Here is a 16,542-nt window from a genome sequence, read left to right as displayed (position 1 = left end):
TTTATTATTTATGTCAGATGCGATATTCCATTAAAAAAATTGTGTAATTAAAGTTTGCTTTATGCTTGGGCCGTGATATGTTTTTAAATATTTGTATTTGCTTGCTTATTTTAGCATTATTTGCTATTGCTTAAATGCAAATTTTATTTTTGGGTACAGGAAGTACAGCAAAAAGATCTGGGTGACCCAAAGACCTTGTCTAAAAGAGGAAATGATGCAAAGTTCGTTTGTTGGGGGATCACGCCACGAACGATAACGTACCCTATGCCTATCATTTGCTTGGAAATGTTCTCAAAATGGGAATTTACCCCCAACAGATTGGCGTTTATCAGTTGCCAATATTTTTCTCACATATCTGACTTTTCAAGGCCAAGGACGTTGATATCATTTGAACTTTGGTTTTGGCACCTGACCAGACCCCAACAGCAGCGGCGCCATGGCGTCACCATTTTCTGTTGTTGCTTGAATGCTAAAATGAACATGGCAGTTATTTTAATTACAAATAATACAAATCGTATATTTCAGCAATATGATAAGGCCCCATATGCTCTGGCAAAAAACAAAAAAAAAGCGCATTGTTACGCATTGTTCCAGACGCATTTTGGAATGGCCGATTTCGTATGACTCTTTTGTTTTTGGTCAACTTTTTTGCGAAGGTGTCTGCCTAAAGGCGGACGTGTAGACGTGTAAGCAGCCCATAGGCGTACATTAATTGCATTTCAAATAGGTTTTGCGATTCAGTTGGCCTTGGGGAGGAGTCACGTGATATTTTATGCGCTGGACATCTTTATGGGGACGCTCACTTGCTTTAATTGCAAATGTACAGAGTTAATATCAATAAATCTCGTATGTCAATAGTTACTGTGATCGCCAAGTTGAAATTTTTCCGCTTAAAACGTTTGAACACATTTTAATTTAAATTTAACGACATCTTACGCTTTGCCAAGCGCTGCCACACCTGTCGATTTCCTTGTGATATATATCGATTATAGTTTCAGTCGAGTCTACAAATATTTTAAAAAACCTATATATCGATACCAGAGTTACCATTTACGATATATGATCAATTTCATCAATCCATTAAATTTCATTTTCAACGGTATACAGAAATCCGATAAAAGCAAGTATTAAGAATAAACCAGTCCAGTAGAAAATTGAATCAGCAATCATATAAAATTATGTGGGCAAAGCTGAGCGATCTATATAGCTGGGAATATTCGACGGAAGATCAAAAATGAGGAATATGTAAAATAGAACTTGAATTCGTCAGTATATTTACGGTATATTTTTTAAATGAGACGGTATGTTTCGGTATATTTCTGAGGGTAGGACGATAAGTCCGCGGTCACACTGTATTAATGCTGTGTTTTTCCTCGCCAAATTTTATTTGATCGTTTTAAGCAAAGTAAGCGTTTAAATAAACATTAATAAATAGTGACTTAGTTAGCGTTTCGTTTTCGATCAGGTAAAAGAAAAATGGGACGACGTTGCTGCGTTGCCAAGTGCCCGTCGACGTCGCGTCTCTTGGAGCACCACGGCGTCACATATCACTCGTTTCCCCTCGACCCGATAATCCGTACAATTTGGATCAAGAACTCGCGCATCAGCCTGGACAGGCAGATTACAAAGAGCGTTCTGGTGTGTTCGCGCCATTTTCGACGAATCGATTTCAATACCATACGCAATGGGAAATATTTGCTGAAGCCGCGCGTCTTTCCTACCGTTTTTCCATGGGGCAAAATGGATGCCTCTGAAATAGAGGCCGATCATCGTGCTCTGCAGCAAGTCAATGGTGATGGTACAGCCGCACAGGGTGCTTCGGCCAGTTCCGGTAATGAGGATGTGATCAAGGCAACTGTGGACCAAATTGTTTCGCAAATCATGGCCGAGACAGCGGAACGTAATGCCACGGCAGCTGTCGAAGCAGTCAGCAATGCGGAGAAAGAGAAGGAAGTGGCCAAAGCAGTTGCCGCCGAAGAAGCTGAAGGCGCTTTAAAAGAGAGTAGTTCGACTGGAGGGGATTCCGCCGATGCTCCACCAAATGAAGACGAATCAGCAACGGCTGCTGAAACAAGTGCAGACTCTCCGCTGCCTTCCGCAAACAACCAACCCAAATACAGCAATCCCCATAATTTGATAATAGGAGCACGACTCGAGGCCAAAAGCGTGGATGGCGCTTGGCTGCCCGCTCGCATTGTGGAGGTCAATGAAACGGAGCAAACACTCCTCATCCGTTTCGAACGGAACAATAAGATAAAGACGATGCCCTCCACCATGGGCACTTATCAGGAGTGGATGGCCATCAAATCGGATCGCGTACGACAACGCGTCAGCAACCGAATACTTCCCGTGTTCGAATTGGAAGAGAAATGCATGGCACGCTGGTCGGGGCCGCGTAAATTTCCGGGTACCATCAAGAAGCTGCTCGGCCACGACACCTACGAGGTACTCTTTGACGATGGCTACTCCAAGAACGTTCGTGCTGTGCACATGAACAAGCTGCCCAAACCAGATGCCGTTGAAGACGTGGAGGTTGCTCCAGCCAATACGACATCTGTGAAGAGGGCAAGCACTGGCACGGCCAGTGGCACTAGTGCCTCGAGCAGCAAGAAGAGCAAAAACTCACAGCGCAAGGATTGGCCACTGCTCGACATGTCTACATTGGATATGGGTATGTGTGCTGCACCAAGCCAAAAGCCAAAAACCAGATCCAGTCTTAACTTTCTCTTCATATTACAGATGCTCTGGGGTTGCCGGAGATACCACACGATGGAGAATGGACGTGCCACTGGGTGAACGATCAACCGATTGGCACCGAAGGTTTTCTAATTGTGGGCGAGCACCAAAAGCCCACGGTGATTGTGCAGGACTGGCGTCTGCCCACCGGCTGGATCAAGCACATGTATCAGCGTTCTAATGTCCTCGGAAAGTGGGATGTCATTCTGGTCTCGCCCAGCGGCAAACGATTCCGCTCCAAGTCAGATCTGAAAGTCTACCTCGAGTCGCAGGGATTGGTCTACAATCCGGATATTTATGACTTTAGCATTCATCGTCGTCGCGCCAAGGACATCAATGCCTATGTGTACACTGGCGACTACAGTCCACAGCCGCCGCACAAGACAAAAACAATGAATGTCTCCGCGCTGGACACTACCATGGACCAGAGCAATACAACATTGCCAGCAACGACCCCCTCGACACCCTTGTCAGCAGGTGTGCCACCCCATTCCGGGGACATTCAGTATATGGAGGCACCCGTAGCCCCATTGATGCCACCGGCAGAGCTGATGTCGCCACCAACCCATCAAACAGATGACGACCATCCAACCGCTGATATGCCAGAAGGCACTGAAAGTGGCACCTCTCTGAACGTTCCTGTGGACGATCAGGGTACGGTTCTGGTCGAGAATGGCTATGGTTCGTATAACAGATAAACATCTCAGGATTTCCTCTCTAACGACAATTTGTTTGTTAAGCTTTTATTGGCGGCCTGAAGGTTTCCATTGTGGATAATTTGTTCGTTTGTCCGGGCGAGGGATGCGGCAAAACGTATCGCAAGGAAGACGTTCTGCTTATACACATCCGACACTACCACAAGGAATTTTCCGAGTAAGTTTTGTTTAAAATTTCACTATAAAACAGGATAGATTAACAAATTTTTTCCTTCCCACAGATATGTCAGCCACTGTCCCAAGATGCAGGAACTGGCTGTTAAACGGACCCATGCCTCTTCCATTGATCAGGGCGATGCTGTGCCCAAGAATCAAATACCCAATCAGCAGTTCTTTGCCAAGATGCATCAGCAGGATATGCAGCAATCGCGATCCTTTAAGCGTCAGGGAGGGACACCAGGAGCTACACCATCGCCAAAACCGCCAGGGACTCCAACGGGTGTTTCACCCACTAAATCGCAGGCTTCGCCCATTGTAGACAAACCGGCCACGCCCTTGCCTGTGGCTGAGAACACTGTAACATCAGAGGCGATCATTACTTCGAAAATGAGTGGTGGTTCTGGTGCTGCTGCTGCAGAAATCTCCTCTCCAACATTGTCGCAGGACTCGCCACTTGGTCGCTCAAACAAACGACCACGTTATTCGTCCTCGAGACGTTCGTCTGGATCCCGCAAGAGCAATCGCCAGCGCTCACGCCGTCGTCCTGCTAATGCCACACCAACTGGATCAACCACTGCTGACCCGGACTCCCGCGAGCTGCGTAAATCCTTAAACACTCCTACGCTGGAGGTGCGCCCAGACGCCAAGAAGCGTCGAATGATGGCGGGAACAACGCCAAGCAGCTCCCCTGCCACAGCGGACACAGCCGTGTCGACACCCTCGTCCAATGATCAGGCAGACATCAACGCGGCTGTGGCTCCACCGCAGACAGAGACTCATGGCGGCAAGGCTCCGCAGTACATCAATGAGAATGGACAACTGATTCGAATTGTCCGTATGCGTCAGGAGGAGATCATCAATTGCCTCTGTGAGTATGGCGAGGAGGATGGCCTGATGATCCAGTGCGAGCTGTGCCTGAGCTGGCAGCATGGGGGCTGCAACGGCATTGTTAATGAGTCTCAGGTGCCGGACAAGTATGTCTGCTATATCTGCCGCAATCCCCCACGGGTGCGCAAGTCGATGCGGTACAAACACGACCAGGAGTGGCTGTTTGATGGCAAGCTGCCAGCGGCCGCGTATCACACAACGAATCCACTGACAGGTAAACAATCGGAGCTGCTCAAGCGCTCCCATACGCTCACTGGCAATCTGCTGGATGCCAAACGCACGATGCATTCGCTGCGGGTGAAGATGAACATTTCCCGCAATCGCTGCCATCCCAAGCTGTATCTGTGGGCCAAGAAGTGGGATGAGGACCAGGGCGACGCCTCAACGACACCATCGAAGCGTCCCAAGCCAGAGCAACCTGGTTTTCCCCATATCCCACAACCCGAGGCCGCTATCGATCCCGAGGAATGTCAGTTTCGCTTAATCGAGCATGTAAAAGTGCAGCAGTCCCTGGTCCTAAATCGTCTCAACGAAATCGAGGCCGAAATGGATGGTTAGTAGTTATCGGCGTGGAAATAGATCAGAATATTAAAGTTCCTTCCATTTCAGAGCTAGAAAACGAGGATATCCTTAGTGATCTGAAGAGCGCGGACATCTCGGTGACCAAAGAGGCCGTGGCCACATTTGTCAGGGAGCTGGAGACGTTGAAGCGTTTAGCTCGTCTCAACTATGTGGGCAATGAGAATAGTCTTAAAGACAAGGAAGCAGGAGCCACGGCAAATCAAACATTTTAAGATTTCTATGTTTAAATGATTGATAAATAAGAGATCCAGGAGAAGCCTCTTTGTTTTATCTCTCGCTCTCTGTGAGACAACAAATAATTTTCAACTTAACTTGCATTCAGAATAAATGTTAAACCCTAACGTATACTATTTCTGTACCTGAACGTATCAATTATACGGCTCATGGTTCATCTTTATCCATTTATCCATTAAGAGAATTTGTTAAAACTTACCATTGCAAAACCATGGCATTCGGTCTTCGACGGAAGTTTTGCTATGGACTATTGGTATTCTCTCATTGCGATAGCTTTGTTTTATCGTGTAAATGCAGATGACATTAACAACGAAGAAGTTTTGGCCACAAACGTAGAAAGTTCTACGGCTTCGATGGGAAGAGACACTGAGACTGTCTCTACTCGGTTTCCCTATATAGTATCGATACAGGGGAACACCCAAGGATACTACAAGCATCTCTGCGGTGGTGCCATCATCGATGTCCAGTTCGTGTTGACTGCTGCGCATTGCGTGATGACCCCAACGCCCCTCGAGTTGGCTCAATTGTCTGTTGTGGGGGGCTCCAATACATTGAACAGCGACAATGAGACACGCTTTGCAGTTATCGGGATGAAAATACATCCGGGATTTAAGATACTCCGCGGTCATGACATCGTCTTGCTGCGTGTAAAGACGAAATTCCAGTTTGACAATGTTCAATTTGGCAAAATTAATTACAAAGTAGTTATTCGTCGAGGTGGCGGCATCAATGCCACATTTTTAGGCTGGGGACGAATGAAACAGGGCCACAAAAAGGATTTGGATTTGGTGCCCTTCCAGACGATCAATGATGAAGTTTGCCTGAAAAATCACAAATTCATCTTTCTCACTAGCTCAGAGATCTGTGCCATTCACACAGGAACTACACGTGGCGCCTGTGATGTGAGTAAAACTACATATGTAAATAGTATACATTTTATTAAAATAAGAAAAAAACTCATTCCAGGGCGATTCTGGTGGACCCTTGGTAGATGCTAACAAACAATTTCTGTATGGCTTGCTTTCCTATGGCAGAAAGGCTTGTCAGATGGGAAAACCATATGCATTTACCCGCATCAGCACGTATGGGGATTGGATAAGAGATGAAATGAATGAAATGCTTTTGCATTAGAAAAAATTAAATTTGATTTTCCGCGCAAATAAAAAACAGTGCTCTAAAAGCTTTATAAGCACCACTAATACGATATTCTTCCTATTAAATATCGATATTAGCCTTTAACATTGCTGAGAGCACACAGTGGCACATTGTGTAAAACTTGGTCAGAAATGGGAATTATCAGCTATGGTGTTGTTTAGTTCATCATAAATAATAAATAATTGATTGCGAAACTTCAAGCCGCTGCTGGAGGTTGACCTCCCTCCAATGATAAAATATTTTATATAAAATTATATATGTATTAAGGAGTTTATGTAAATTATATTAATAGCTTTCTTTCGGGGCTTCGGAAATTTACAGAATTGAATTTATGATCAATTCCTTATAATCGAACAAAGTAGTACATACTAGGAAAACATTAGGAAACACTAAGTTTTTTCCAAAACATGGGCTACTTGCGTCACTGTGCAACGGCAGTTTTTTACAGTGACTTGCAAGTAGCAGAATATCGGACCTATATATCGATACATATTAGCCATCCCTAATCGACAATCGCCGGGTCTGAAGAAAAGCACAACAAAGGAGCGCTGCGAGCAACAATTGGATATAAATTAAACATTGGGACCTAAGAATTCTTAGTCTGTAAGTGACTGCGACTGTTAAACAAACACGAACGATATGTGGACTAGCATTTACCACTTCTTTCGCCCCCCCAGATACTACGACATGACGGACCCGGCACCGGCCACCAAATGTGATGAAGCGATTGCAAAGTTGAAGGAATTTGGCTATGCATTCGATGAAGGTAAGTGAGATAGTTAATTAAAGAAACCTATTAACTATAAAAAAGTGTGCGTAGGTGGTGTACTGCGTCAGATCGATCCAGCCACTGGGAAACCGGGCAAGGAGCCGTACACCTACGACATTAAGGATGATGCCGACGATAATGAGAAGCATTATCAGAATCTTGCTGAGGTATGTATCCCAATAGATACTTCCATGTAAGCTTATTCCAATCACATAATATCTCTAGCAAATACCGAACATTATCTATGCGCTGCTGGAGAAGAGTGGCCTGAGTCGCACCTACGTACCCTTTGGCAAGCCTCCAGATCGCTCGTCCTTTGTGTACTCCCAACCAGCGAAGTTGGCGCAGTCTAAGAAGTTACTCGTGCTCATTCATGGCAGCGGAGAAGTCCGAGCGGGACAATGGGCAAGGAGGTGAGTAGTTCTGTGCATTGATAAGAGGCTAAGGGGAAAAAGCAATGCTCCATATGGGACGGCGATAAGTAATTTAAGCCCCAGGGAAGGGAAACACTTGAGTGAGCCACACAAAACCATAAAATACAAAAAAAAATATTTAACTAATGTATATTTTCACAGCCTTATCATCAACAATTCTTTGGATCATGGATCTCAGATGCCGTACATACGACAGGCACAAAAACTGGGCTATGATATCCTAATCACCAATACAAACGATTGCAGACGGTTTTATAATGGTAAAGCGAATCCCATTAAGGGCGTGGAGACTTCCACAGAGCATGCCAAGTATGTGTGGAAGAATATTGTATTGCCATCGGACCCAGAGAGTGTGGCCATAGTAGCACATAGCTATGGAGGCTACGTGACCATCGATTTGGTGAGATACTGTTGATGAAACCACATTCAAATAAATTGTAATATTTTCTCTCCCTTCAGGTGAATAACTTTTTGGACTTCTTCAAGGAGAAGGTCTTTGCAATCGCTCTCACTGATGCGGTTATTGGTAGTCCTCAGTCCAACTGCGAGAATTACCTGCAGGAAGTGACCTGTGATTGGGTGACAAGCAACTCTCCGCTGGACACGCCAATTTCCTCAACAAGGGATAAAATACGACGTGTTTCGGCTGGTCATACCAAGCATGAGTGGACCTCGTACTCAGCCATGGATTCCGTCTTCAAATTCTTTGAGGAAAAGTATGAGCAACGTACGAAAGTCAAGTGACAAGGAGACATCCCTATCATGCAGCATTTTTATACATATATCTTGAAGATGTGAATATAAATTATATTTTACCGCCTGACACTTATCCCTTTTCTCTAAGGACAAACACAAACTATCGATTTGTAATGCATAAATCAAGCAAACGTACACTGTCCACTGCCCATCCACTCGGATGTGTCACTAACACTGTACATCAGGGCAATTTAATTTGATTTTCGGCACTTTGGCACATTCCATGCGAGTTAATCATATTGATGGCTCTGATGTATTGCTCTCGATAAAACAAAAGTCTCCCGCTTGGCCCATCAACATCGGCCACAAAAAAGCCATCGAGCCAAAACAAATTCCCCAAAGCACAGACGGATAAGGAAGGGCAACTTCAGCTTGGCCAGCTGCATCATACACATTCTTGGGGTTGCCGTTGCCCCCGGGAGTCCTTTTTCCATTGGCTATAGTTACCCCTGGTCTCGGTCACATCGTTTAACTAAAGTGCGTCATAAAAAAATGACTTGACGTGGTTTGATTTGGCTTCCAAGTTATGTAAACAAAAAATTGATGGATATGCAGGGAATTCTGTTGATGAGAGAAGCAGTTACAAAAGAAAGTGTATGTCTTGAGTGTGATTTTTTTTGAATAGTTTCAGATATAGGGTGGTCTTTAAGATGCGCTATACTCTTTTATAATCAGAAAAGTAAATATATCATTAGCAAAATTAAACAGAATAAAGAATAAATAAAGCCCCCTATTTGAGTGTAAATATGAAAGGATGCCATCGGAATGCTTTGAAGATAAAGATGGCTTAATCCAAGCCAAGAGAAAGCACCTCCAAGAATAAAAAGAGATCACGAATATAAAAGATTGGGGAAATTGTCCATCAATCTGCCTTAGATCTACTCATACACTTCCATTAGGAAATAAAAATTGTCATTTACTAAAATTATTAATTATGTGCAACCCATCTTAATCCTCTTTGTGCAACTTTAAAGACTCCCTCTCTCTGCAGATTTCTTTCTTTTGGCAGGCTCACAAAAAGTGCAACCGAAGAGGTAGAGAATGAGGGAGAGCCGTTTGTCTTTAGCATTAAAACGAACTTAATACCCACAAAGTGAACCAGGAGTCCCCCAGACCCCAGATGCCAGACCAAAGGCAAGGGAGAACAGACAGCGAAACGGTTGGCTGAATGGATTGTGGGGCTTGGGAGGTGGCTAAAACCAGCGCAGCAACCTGGCAACCCTACAACATCGCCAGGTCCTCGTCACCTGCCCGTCCCCCCAAAACCCATTCGGCAAACCCCCTACTCGTATACATTATCGCTGTCATGGCCGCAGTCATGGCTTCTGCTCCACCTTAGACATTTTTATATGTATTCAGCATCGTTGTCGTCGTCGTCCTATGGCAGCTTGCTATCTACACTTTGACTCCACTGCACCCTATACACACACAGATACGCAATCCCCACACACAGACACGCTATCCACACACAGATACACACATTGATAGACGACAAGGATGGCACCATACTACATGTAGCTTAGAGCAACTGAAAGAGAAAGAGTCCAGAGTTCGTGTCGCCTTCGCCTGCTAAAAGCTTTGCACGAGTTCAGGAATGGGTCATGCGCCTGGAGCCCGCATCTAACATATATAAAATGGATATATAAACAGATACGTATCATATACATACATATATGTATATCCTATAAAGAGCAGTAAATAAGCTGGTGCTGAAGTTGACTTTGTAATCGTATTGGTTAAGTAAATAAAAACAAATGCTTCTTTAGCTTTTGTAATATTTCACATTAAATTCGAGCCCAATTTACACAGAAAATATCCCTTACATGAGTGCTTCTTGCAACGTCTAGCAATTACTTAAAATAATCCTTTTCCTTATGGCTATTTGATCAAATCTTAAACGAAACTCATCCCTCACTTGTTCTTACTCTGATCCCTCAAAAACCCTTTAACTGTTTGTGTGGATGGGGGTTAAGCATTGATTGCTTGGGTTAATGTTCCCCCAGATTTTCATTTAAGATTGCATAGAAATTTATTTGGTAATTTGTATCTTTGGTTTAAGCTTAAGCAAGAAAAGATTCGAGACTATAATATGTATGTTTGTAAGTTTAAGTTCTAAACATAGACCATCTCAAGGAAGTTACAAGAGTACTTCTCTAGAAAACAATTCTGTTTAATAGTGTATCACACTATATAAAAAAAGAACTTCAATTTTCAAATTTCACTGCATTTCCTGCAGAAATTTCAGCAAAAATCTTTCCAAAATGAAAACTGAATCGTTAACAAAATGGCCCATTTGCCATAAATCATTTTGATATTTTTACACTATTCCGATCAGGCTGGACTAATGAATATCTTCATAAATCAAAACTCAAAAACCGCTTTAATTTTTTGGCAGGCATTTTTTTTTAACAATTTCCGCTGGAGGGAAATATGTATTATTGTGCGTTACTTTATTGCTTGAAAAGTTCAAGCGATGTCATTCAAAAAGTCATAAATAATAATGTTTTCCAATAAATGTTCACATATGAGTGGGCACACAGTGAAGTGAAGGACACCCATGCACACATGGAGGACGGTGGAGAAGTGCAGGAGTATCAGGACCCAGCGCAGGAAGGACCACGTTCAATCCCAGTCCCATTTGGTGCTTCAATGGAATGACCGTTCATCGTTGAACCCTGCCTTGGGTTGACTTTTCCCCTTCTCTCTCTTTGAATTCTTTCTTTTTGGCGCCCAACCGTTGGGCCCAGGGGCCCCTGTAGGTCTCATAACTTACAAGGTCATTTCATTGCACGCAACCATTAAGGATTTTCATTTTTTCCCAAAAGAAAAAGAGAGAGAGAGAGAGAGAGAGAGAGAGAGACATTTCTGATTTTTTTTCTGTTGTATAATTTAATACTCGTGTGTGACGAATTTTTATGGCTGACAAATGATTGATGCTCTTCTGCCACTTCCTGTAAATATCATTAAAATTATCCTGGCGAGGGTGTGGTCTTCTCCAAAGACGTTTAAAGTTTTCTCTTGTTATTAAAGACCATTCCAATCCCGAACAATAGCTGGCGGGATCTTGTTCTTGCTGGCATGGAGGGTAAAGTGCTGAAATGCAGGTTTAACGCAAAAATAATACGAAATAAGATTAGATAGCATTGTGTCTTGAAGCAATGCTCCTTTGCGGGTGGTCTCTGCTCTCAGAGTTGGGGTCTTAACCGAAAAGAAAAACAAATAATGTTACAAATTGCAGCATTTGCACCCCTTTCGCTTGAGTGGGGTACAGTGGGACAAAATGTGTGTCAAATTGGTGTGGGTTTAAATATCTTGTGTTTAAGTATATGATATTTTTAGGGGATACATCCAAACAGATTTCCTATTTTAAATACAAATTCTCTCACAGCTTTCACCATGCTTATCCCACTGTGCCAAGGAGGCAGTGGAAAAAATTGTAAAATCCAAACTCTTCCGCCGCCCCCGAAAGACCACAAATCACAGGGAAATGCAATAACAAAGGGAACCCTCTGGCCCTTGCGGAGTGTTCAAGTTATTTGCGGTTTATGTCCTTGTTGTTGGGGGCTCCTTTATTCATGTCGTTGAGGCGACAAAAAGGACCTTAAAGCCAATAAAACGATTTTTTCGCCTCTATCTATGAATTGTAAATGCTTTTGCCGAAAAGGACAATTGAAGTGGTCGCGTCCGGTGACAGCTTTGCCTGGATCTCCGCGCCGTTTGTTCCCTTCGCGATTTAAGATAATAGCATCATCAACACCACTTCAGTACGGATCCAGAACCCAGCATCACTCCTAAGGACTAAGGGTGCAGGACTTGTCTGGGTTCCAGGGTCTAAGGATTTACTTTGGTGTAGGCGTTGCTTGGGTTCTGCCCAATGGCTTCGGGATTTTCACTACGGACTTCGATGATAACAACTTTGTTGGCTAATTTGCATTGGCCGTCCTCTGGGGCGGGGAACTGACAAGAAAACTTAAAGCATTTTCAAGTTGTTCTCCCACCGAGTGACAGATTTTTCACGCACATTTAAAAAACATTTAAAAAACCATTAAATGTTTTTCCAACAGCTCGTTTTTTTGTCGCGTCATTGTCTGTGCGTCACACCCTCCATTTTTTTGGGGAATTCCTACTTTTATTTTTTGTTGTACTTTTTATTTGTTTTGTGCGGGGGGTTTCCAGAACATTTCTGCCTTGGCGGCGCTCTCTAATCTTTGCGCCATTTATTTACACTTGATTAACACGCGACTGACATTTGTTTGACTTTTTCTTCTCTCCGTTGAAATTAAAATGCGGAACTCCACTGGGAAAAAAATGAATACCAAGAGGCAAGCCGAAGTTTTGAATACCCTTATGGGAATAGTGAGAGAGAGGATCGATGGTTAGCGGAAGTTATATAAGCCTTATGGGAATAGTGAGAGGATCGATGGGGAAAAATAATTCTATAATAATAAAATTGTATCATGGAAATGGTAAATGGAATCTTGCATGTATTTATTTTATAGAAAATTTATATACATACCTACATATGTATATAGTTCCGTCGTATTTGAATTTAAGAAATATGGGGACATTCTTAGATCTGCATATAGTATAATTTTCTGAATTCTTTGAATACCATGTCTAATTCCAAAATATTTCAAAAGTTTATATCCGTTATGAAGCGATGACTTTTCCATTGAAAGCAAAATCACAATGCATTCTTTGAGGGTATTCAAAAATACATATAATATACATATATAAATACATATATACATATTGTATGTATACCAAAGTCAGTCCCTTGTGTGTCACATTTGCTGTGTGGGCTGCCTTTTTGGCTTTTGCTTTTTTATTCACAAAAATTATTCATTTGTGGAAAATTGTGACGTTGGTCGTGGGTCCACGGCCGCAGGCCAAACTGATTAATAAACCAAACGTCAAATGCACACAATGGCCACGCATCAACGGAGTCAAAGTTTGAGCCGGAAAGAGGAACGGGGGAGACGAAGATGGACACGGACACTGAGCCACCACCCCCTGGCATCCAAGTAGCGGCCACAGCTGTCAACTGTGCTTCATATACAAATGTGACCAGGCCCAGACTCAGAGAAGGAACAGGCGTGGACAGGATCTGGGGGGTTGAGTCGCAGCTTCCTTACAAGTGCAAGTAGGCCTCGGGTCGCATTGTTCTCGACTTGACTCCTTGGCAGGGAGTACAGGATCTATCTGATTCGTATTCCTCGTTGGTTCGGTTAGAGGGCGTTGGCATTGTCATCTGCTGGGTCACAGTTGGTTGCCATTTGGCCAGCAAATTATTTGCATATTACAACAACAACAACAAAAAAAAAAATGAAGAACATTTTTATAACAATGAACATTTGATTTCCTTTGTTGGTATTTTCTTTGCGGAAAATGGGAACAATATTGCATGGTATTTCAAGGTCATTGGTTGCTTTGGGCAGACGTTCTTAAAGGTGTATTTTGTGATCTTTGATTGAACAAATTTCCATTGTGTTTAAGAACTGAAAAAGGGGTTCTAGAGTAGTTTCAATATACTATTATTTTTCTCTGACCTCTCAACTTTTCCCGTTTTTTTTTTTATTAATTTTCGGTTAATACTATATCATTTTTCTCTGTCGTATAGCCTCCCCATTCCGCAACTCGTCTCATGTCTGCCCCAGGGGCATACTTAGAATTTATAAACATTAAGATTTATACGATTACTCCATGTCAGGCACACGCCCACATACTCAAGGCGCTCATAAAAAAATGATAAAGAAAAAAATACTTGAATGTTTCTGTTTTGATTTCGGTTTTTGGGATATTCCCCGCGCATTAATGGGGGCCACATTTAATGGTTTTCTTTATGGAGTGTTTAGTGCTTGTCCATTCTGAAACAATACAAAACTATGCTACGTACTGGCAGTTCCCTTTGGTAGTGGGGATTATCTTTATATCCTGTGGGCAAGTCTGCTGGTCAGCATCCAAATACCAGAACGAATCATGGTCTTGAGTGGGATATGATGAGGCAGAACGATTGAATGGTCATTAATCATTTTTATGGCTATACTTAATTCAAGGCTAAAAGAAAGTTCTTAAAGGGAGAGAAATCTCTAAAGTCTGGCAATCTTTAGTTTAGTTCTTGTTCAATGAATCCTTGAACATAAAATTATTCCAGTTCCTTCCTGGGGCCAATAATATTGCTCAATTTTCAAATTCAATTTGTCAATCATAAATTTCACGCACTCTTAAAATAAATTCGCAGGCAATTGATAAAATTTTCAAGGGCCTGTGTCAAGCAAGAGTTTCCTTTCAAATGTGTTGAAACATAATTTTGCTCTTTTTTTGGCCCACAATTTATGGGCAAAGTTCTCGGGGGGTTTTTTTTTGTGGCCTGTCAGAGCTAAGCCACGGCCTCTGGTCTGACACATGACTTGCATGTCAATGGGCTAACCACAGAAAAAAAGAAATTGGGGGAGGAACTCTTCGACTCGTCCTTCGTCTCAGACAATGTCGCGTTAAATTTGCACAAGTTGACAGGAATTTTCCTCCTTTTTCCATTGCCAATTGTAAACTTCTGTTTCGTTTATTTTAGTTTTCTGAGGGAATAGAGCTTCCCCTCACTCTCTAGCACATAAATAACAAAATTTAAGGACAAAATATCAATATCCACTTTACGGGATGCCAACTGCATGCGAATGAGTCTCGGTTCTGGTTGGCTGGGAGTCTGGGTCTGGGTCTGGGTCTGGTTCAAGATCTGGTTATTGCTATGGGCACCGCCTGAGCAAACATTTTGGTTTGCAAATGAAATCTATTTCTATTTCTTACTTTTGTCTCTGTTTTTGCTCCTTTTTTTGTTTGTTATTTTTGCATAATTTCAATTCGCTGCTGGCGACAACATATTGTGTAGAAGTTGGCAAAAGTTGCAGAATGCAAAAATTTGCAACTGAATTTGAATGAAGTTCTGCGGAGAAGGTGGCATGGCACGCAGTCTGTTGCTTGAAGAAATTAATTCTTAAATATATTTAGACAAATACAGGAAAGAATAAGGTAAAGAAATTTGTAATATTCAGTGAGGGGATCAAAAATGCCACTCCAAAGAAAATTCTGTAAAAAATAAGCCTTCTTCTCAAGACTGGTACTCTGGTACTGCTCAATACTATCAAACAATTTTTTATAAGTCCCCCCAAAATCAAGATTACCTTGAACATTCTTAAATCTCTTTTAAATGCTCTTAAAATGCATAAAACGAAAGGGAAATTTTCTAAAATTGTAAAAATATTCCTTGATGACCAAATAAAAAAAGAATCCTTCCATAAAATATAGGTAGGTATGTTTCGCTTCCTGTAGCTTACTGCCTGGCCTCATCCATAAGCCAAATTTAATTTGTTCCCATATGACATTTACGTTCATATTCAAATAACTTCGTTTGTCATACTTGACTGGCTTTGATGTCCTCCAGCTCCCCAGCTTCAGGGTTGAATTTTGTCACAAAAATGAAAAAGGTTTCGCTAGATTAATTTAGGGTCATGCATATAATATAATTTTTTATGGTTGGGCATGGATATGGGGCTCGACTGCGACTACGAACCGCAATCAAGTGGCATAAAGAAGAGCTTTTTTACATGTATGTATGTAGGGCATTATTTATGGCAGGAAAATGTCTTGAATATGTCTCGAAGTTTTAAATCCTTTGCCGCAACAGCAGGGAAATGATTTAATTTATTGCTTTCTGCGCTGGGAACATGTGTTTCGTACAAAGTTTCCCTAATTAGGGGTAATAGATCTTTAAAACTATATGAGATTTGATGATGAGGGTGTGTCACAGCACATATGGTTATATGTATGTAAATGAAATAAAGATATAACAATTCATTGGTTTCCTTCAAACATTAGAATGCCTAATTGATTGGAAAATAATCATCACATGAAATGATATAAAACTGGATTTCTCTTTCTTATACGGAGTTCTTTTTGATGGGATTTTTCTTTTATTAGGAGCACAACTCTAGGACTTTTTTCGGGTTGGTTTTTTCGGTAGACATCTTCTCTTTTTGGCTGTAGTACTGAGATGTGATGTGGTTGGTTGGGGAATCTGTTCATGCGTTCTTCTTGGTGTTTTCCGTTTTCCAGATGG

The 16,542-nt window shown here is 42.2% G+C and overlaps 3 protein-coding genes across 4 annotated transcripts; all 3 read left to right on the top strand.

Annotated features, from left to right (window-relative positions):
* The first annotated feature begins 1,350 nt into the window (after nt 1-1,350).
* On the top strand, nt 1,351-5,426 carry LOC6591486. Its single transcript, XM_002017344.2, has 6 exons — nt 1,351-1,405; nt 1,466-2,671; nt 2,740-3,417; nt 3,477-3,609; nt 3,674-5,052; nt 5,109-5,426. Exons 2-6 carry the CDS (start codon nt 1,477-1,479, stop codon nt 5,291-5,293), a joined length of 3,570 nt encoding a protein of 1,189 aa, XP_002017380.1. The 5' UTR covers nt 1,351-1,405; nt 1,466-1,476; the 3' UTR covers nt 5,294-5,426.
* A 124-nt stretch (nt 5,427-5,550) lies between these two features.
* LOC6591485 (chymotrypsin-2) lies at nt 5,551-6,514 on the top strand. The gene is made up of 2 exons (XM_002017343.2): nt 5,551-6,217; nt 6,282-6,514. Exons 1-2 carry the CDS (start codon nt 5,558-5,560, stop codon nt 6,444-6,446), a joined length of 825 nt encoding a protein of 274 aa, XP_002017379.2. The 5' UTR covers nt 5,551-5,557; the 3' UTR covers nt 6,447-6,514.
* A 476-nt stretch (nt 6,515-6,990) lies between these two features.
* LOC6591484 (FAM172 family protein homolog CG10038) lies at nt 6,991-8,496 on the top strand. Of its 2 annotated transcripts, XM_026990449.1 has the most exons (6): nt 6,991-7,073; nt 7,148-7,236; nt 7,291-7,406; nt 7,465-7,652; nt 7,815-8,073; nt 8,133-8,496. In XM_026990449.1, exons 2-6 carry the CDS (start codon nt 7,158-7,160, stop codon nt 8,415-8,417), a joined length of 927 nt encoding a protein of 308 aa, XP_026846250.1. In that variant the 5' UTR covers nt 6,991-7,073; nt 7,148-7,157; the 3' UTR covers nt 8,418-8,496. The 2 variants fall into 2 exon arrangements, with proteins under 2 accessions (XP_026846250.1, XP_002017378.2); XM_002017342.2 differs by lacking the exon at nt 6,991-7,073 and having other exon boundaries at nt 7,110-7,236.
* Nucleotides 8,497-16,542: the final 8,046 nt, after the last annotated feature.

Source organism: Drosophila persimilis, unplaced genomic scaffold (genome assembly GCF_003286085.1).
Source record: "Drosophila persimilis strain 14011-0111.01,24,50 unplaced genomic scaffold, DperRS2 tig00000000-arrow-pilon, whole genome shotgun sequence".
Classification (NCBI taxonomy): Eukaryota; Metazoa; Arthropoda; class Insecta; order Diptera; family Drosophilidae; genus Drosophila; species Drosophila persimilis.
The sequence above is the reverse complement of the archived record's forward strand: the minus strand, read 5'-3'. Positions and strand labels throughout refer to the sequence as shown.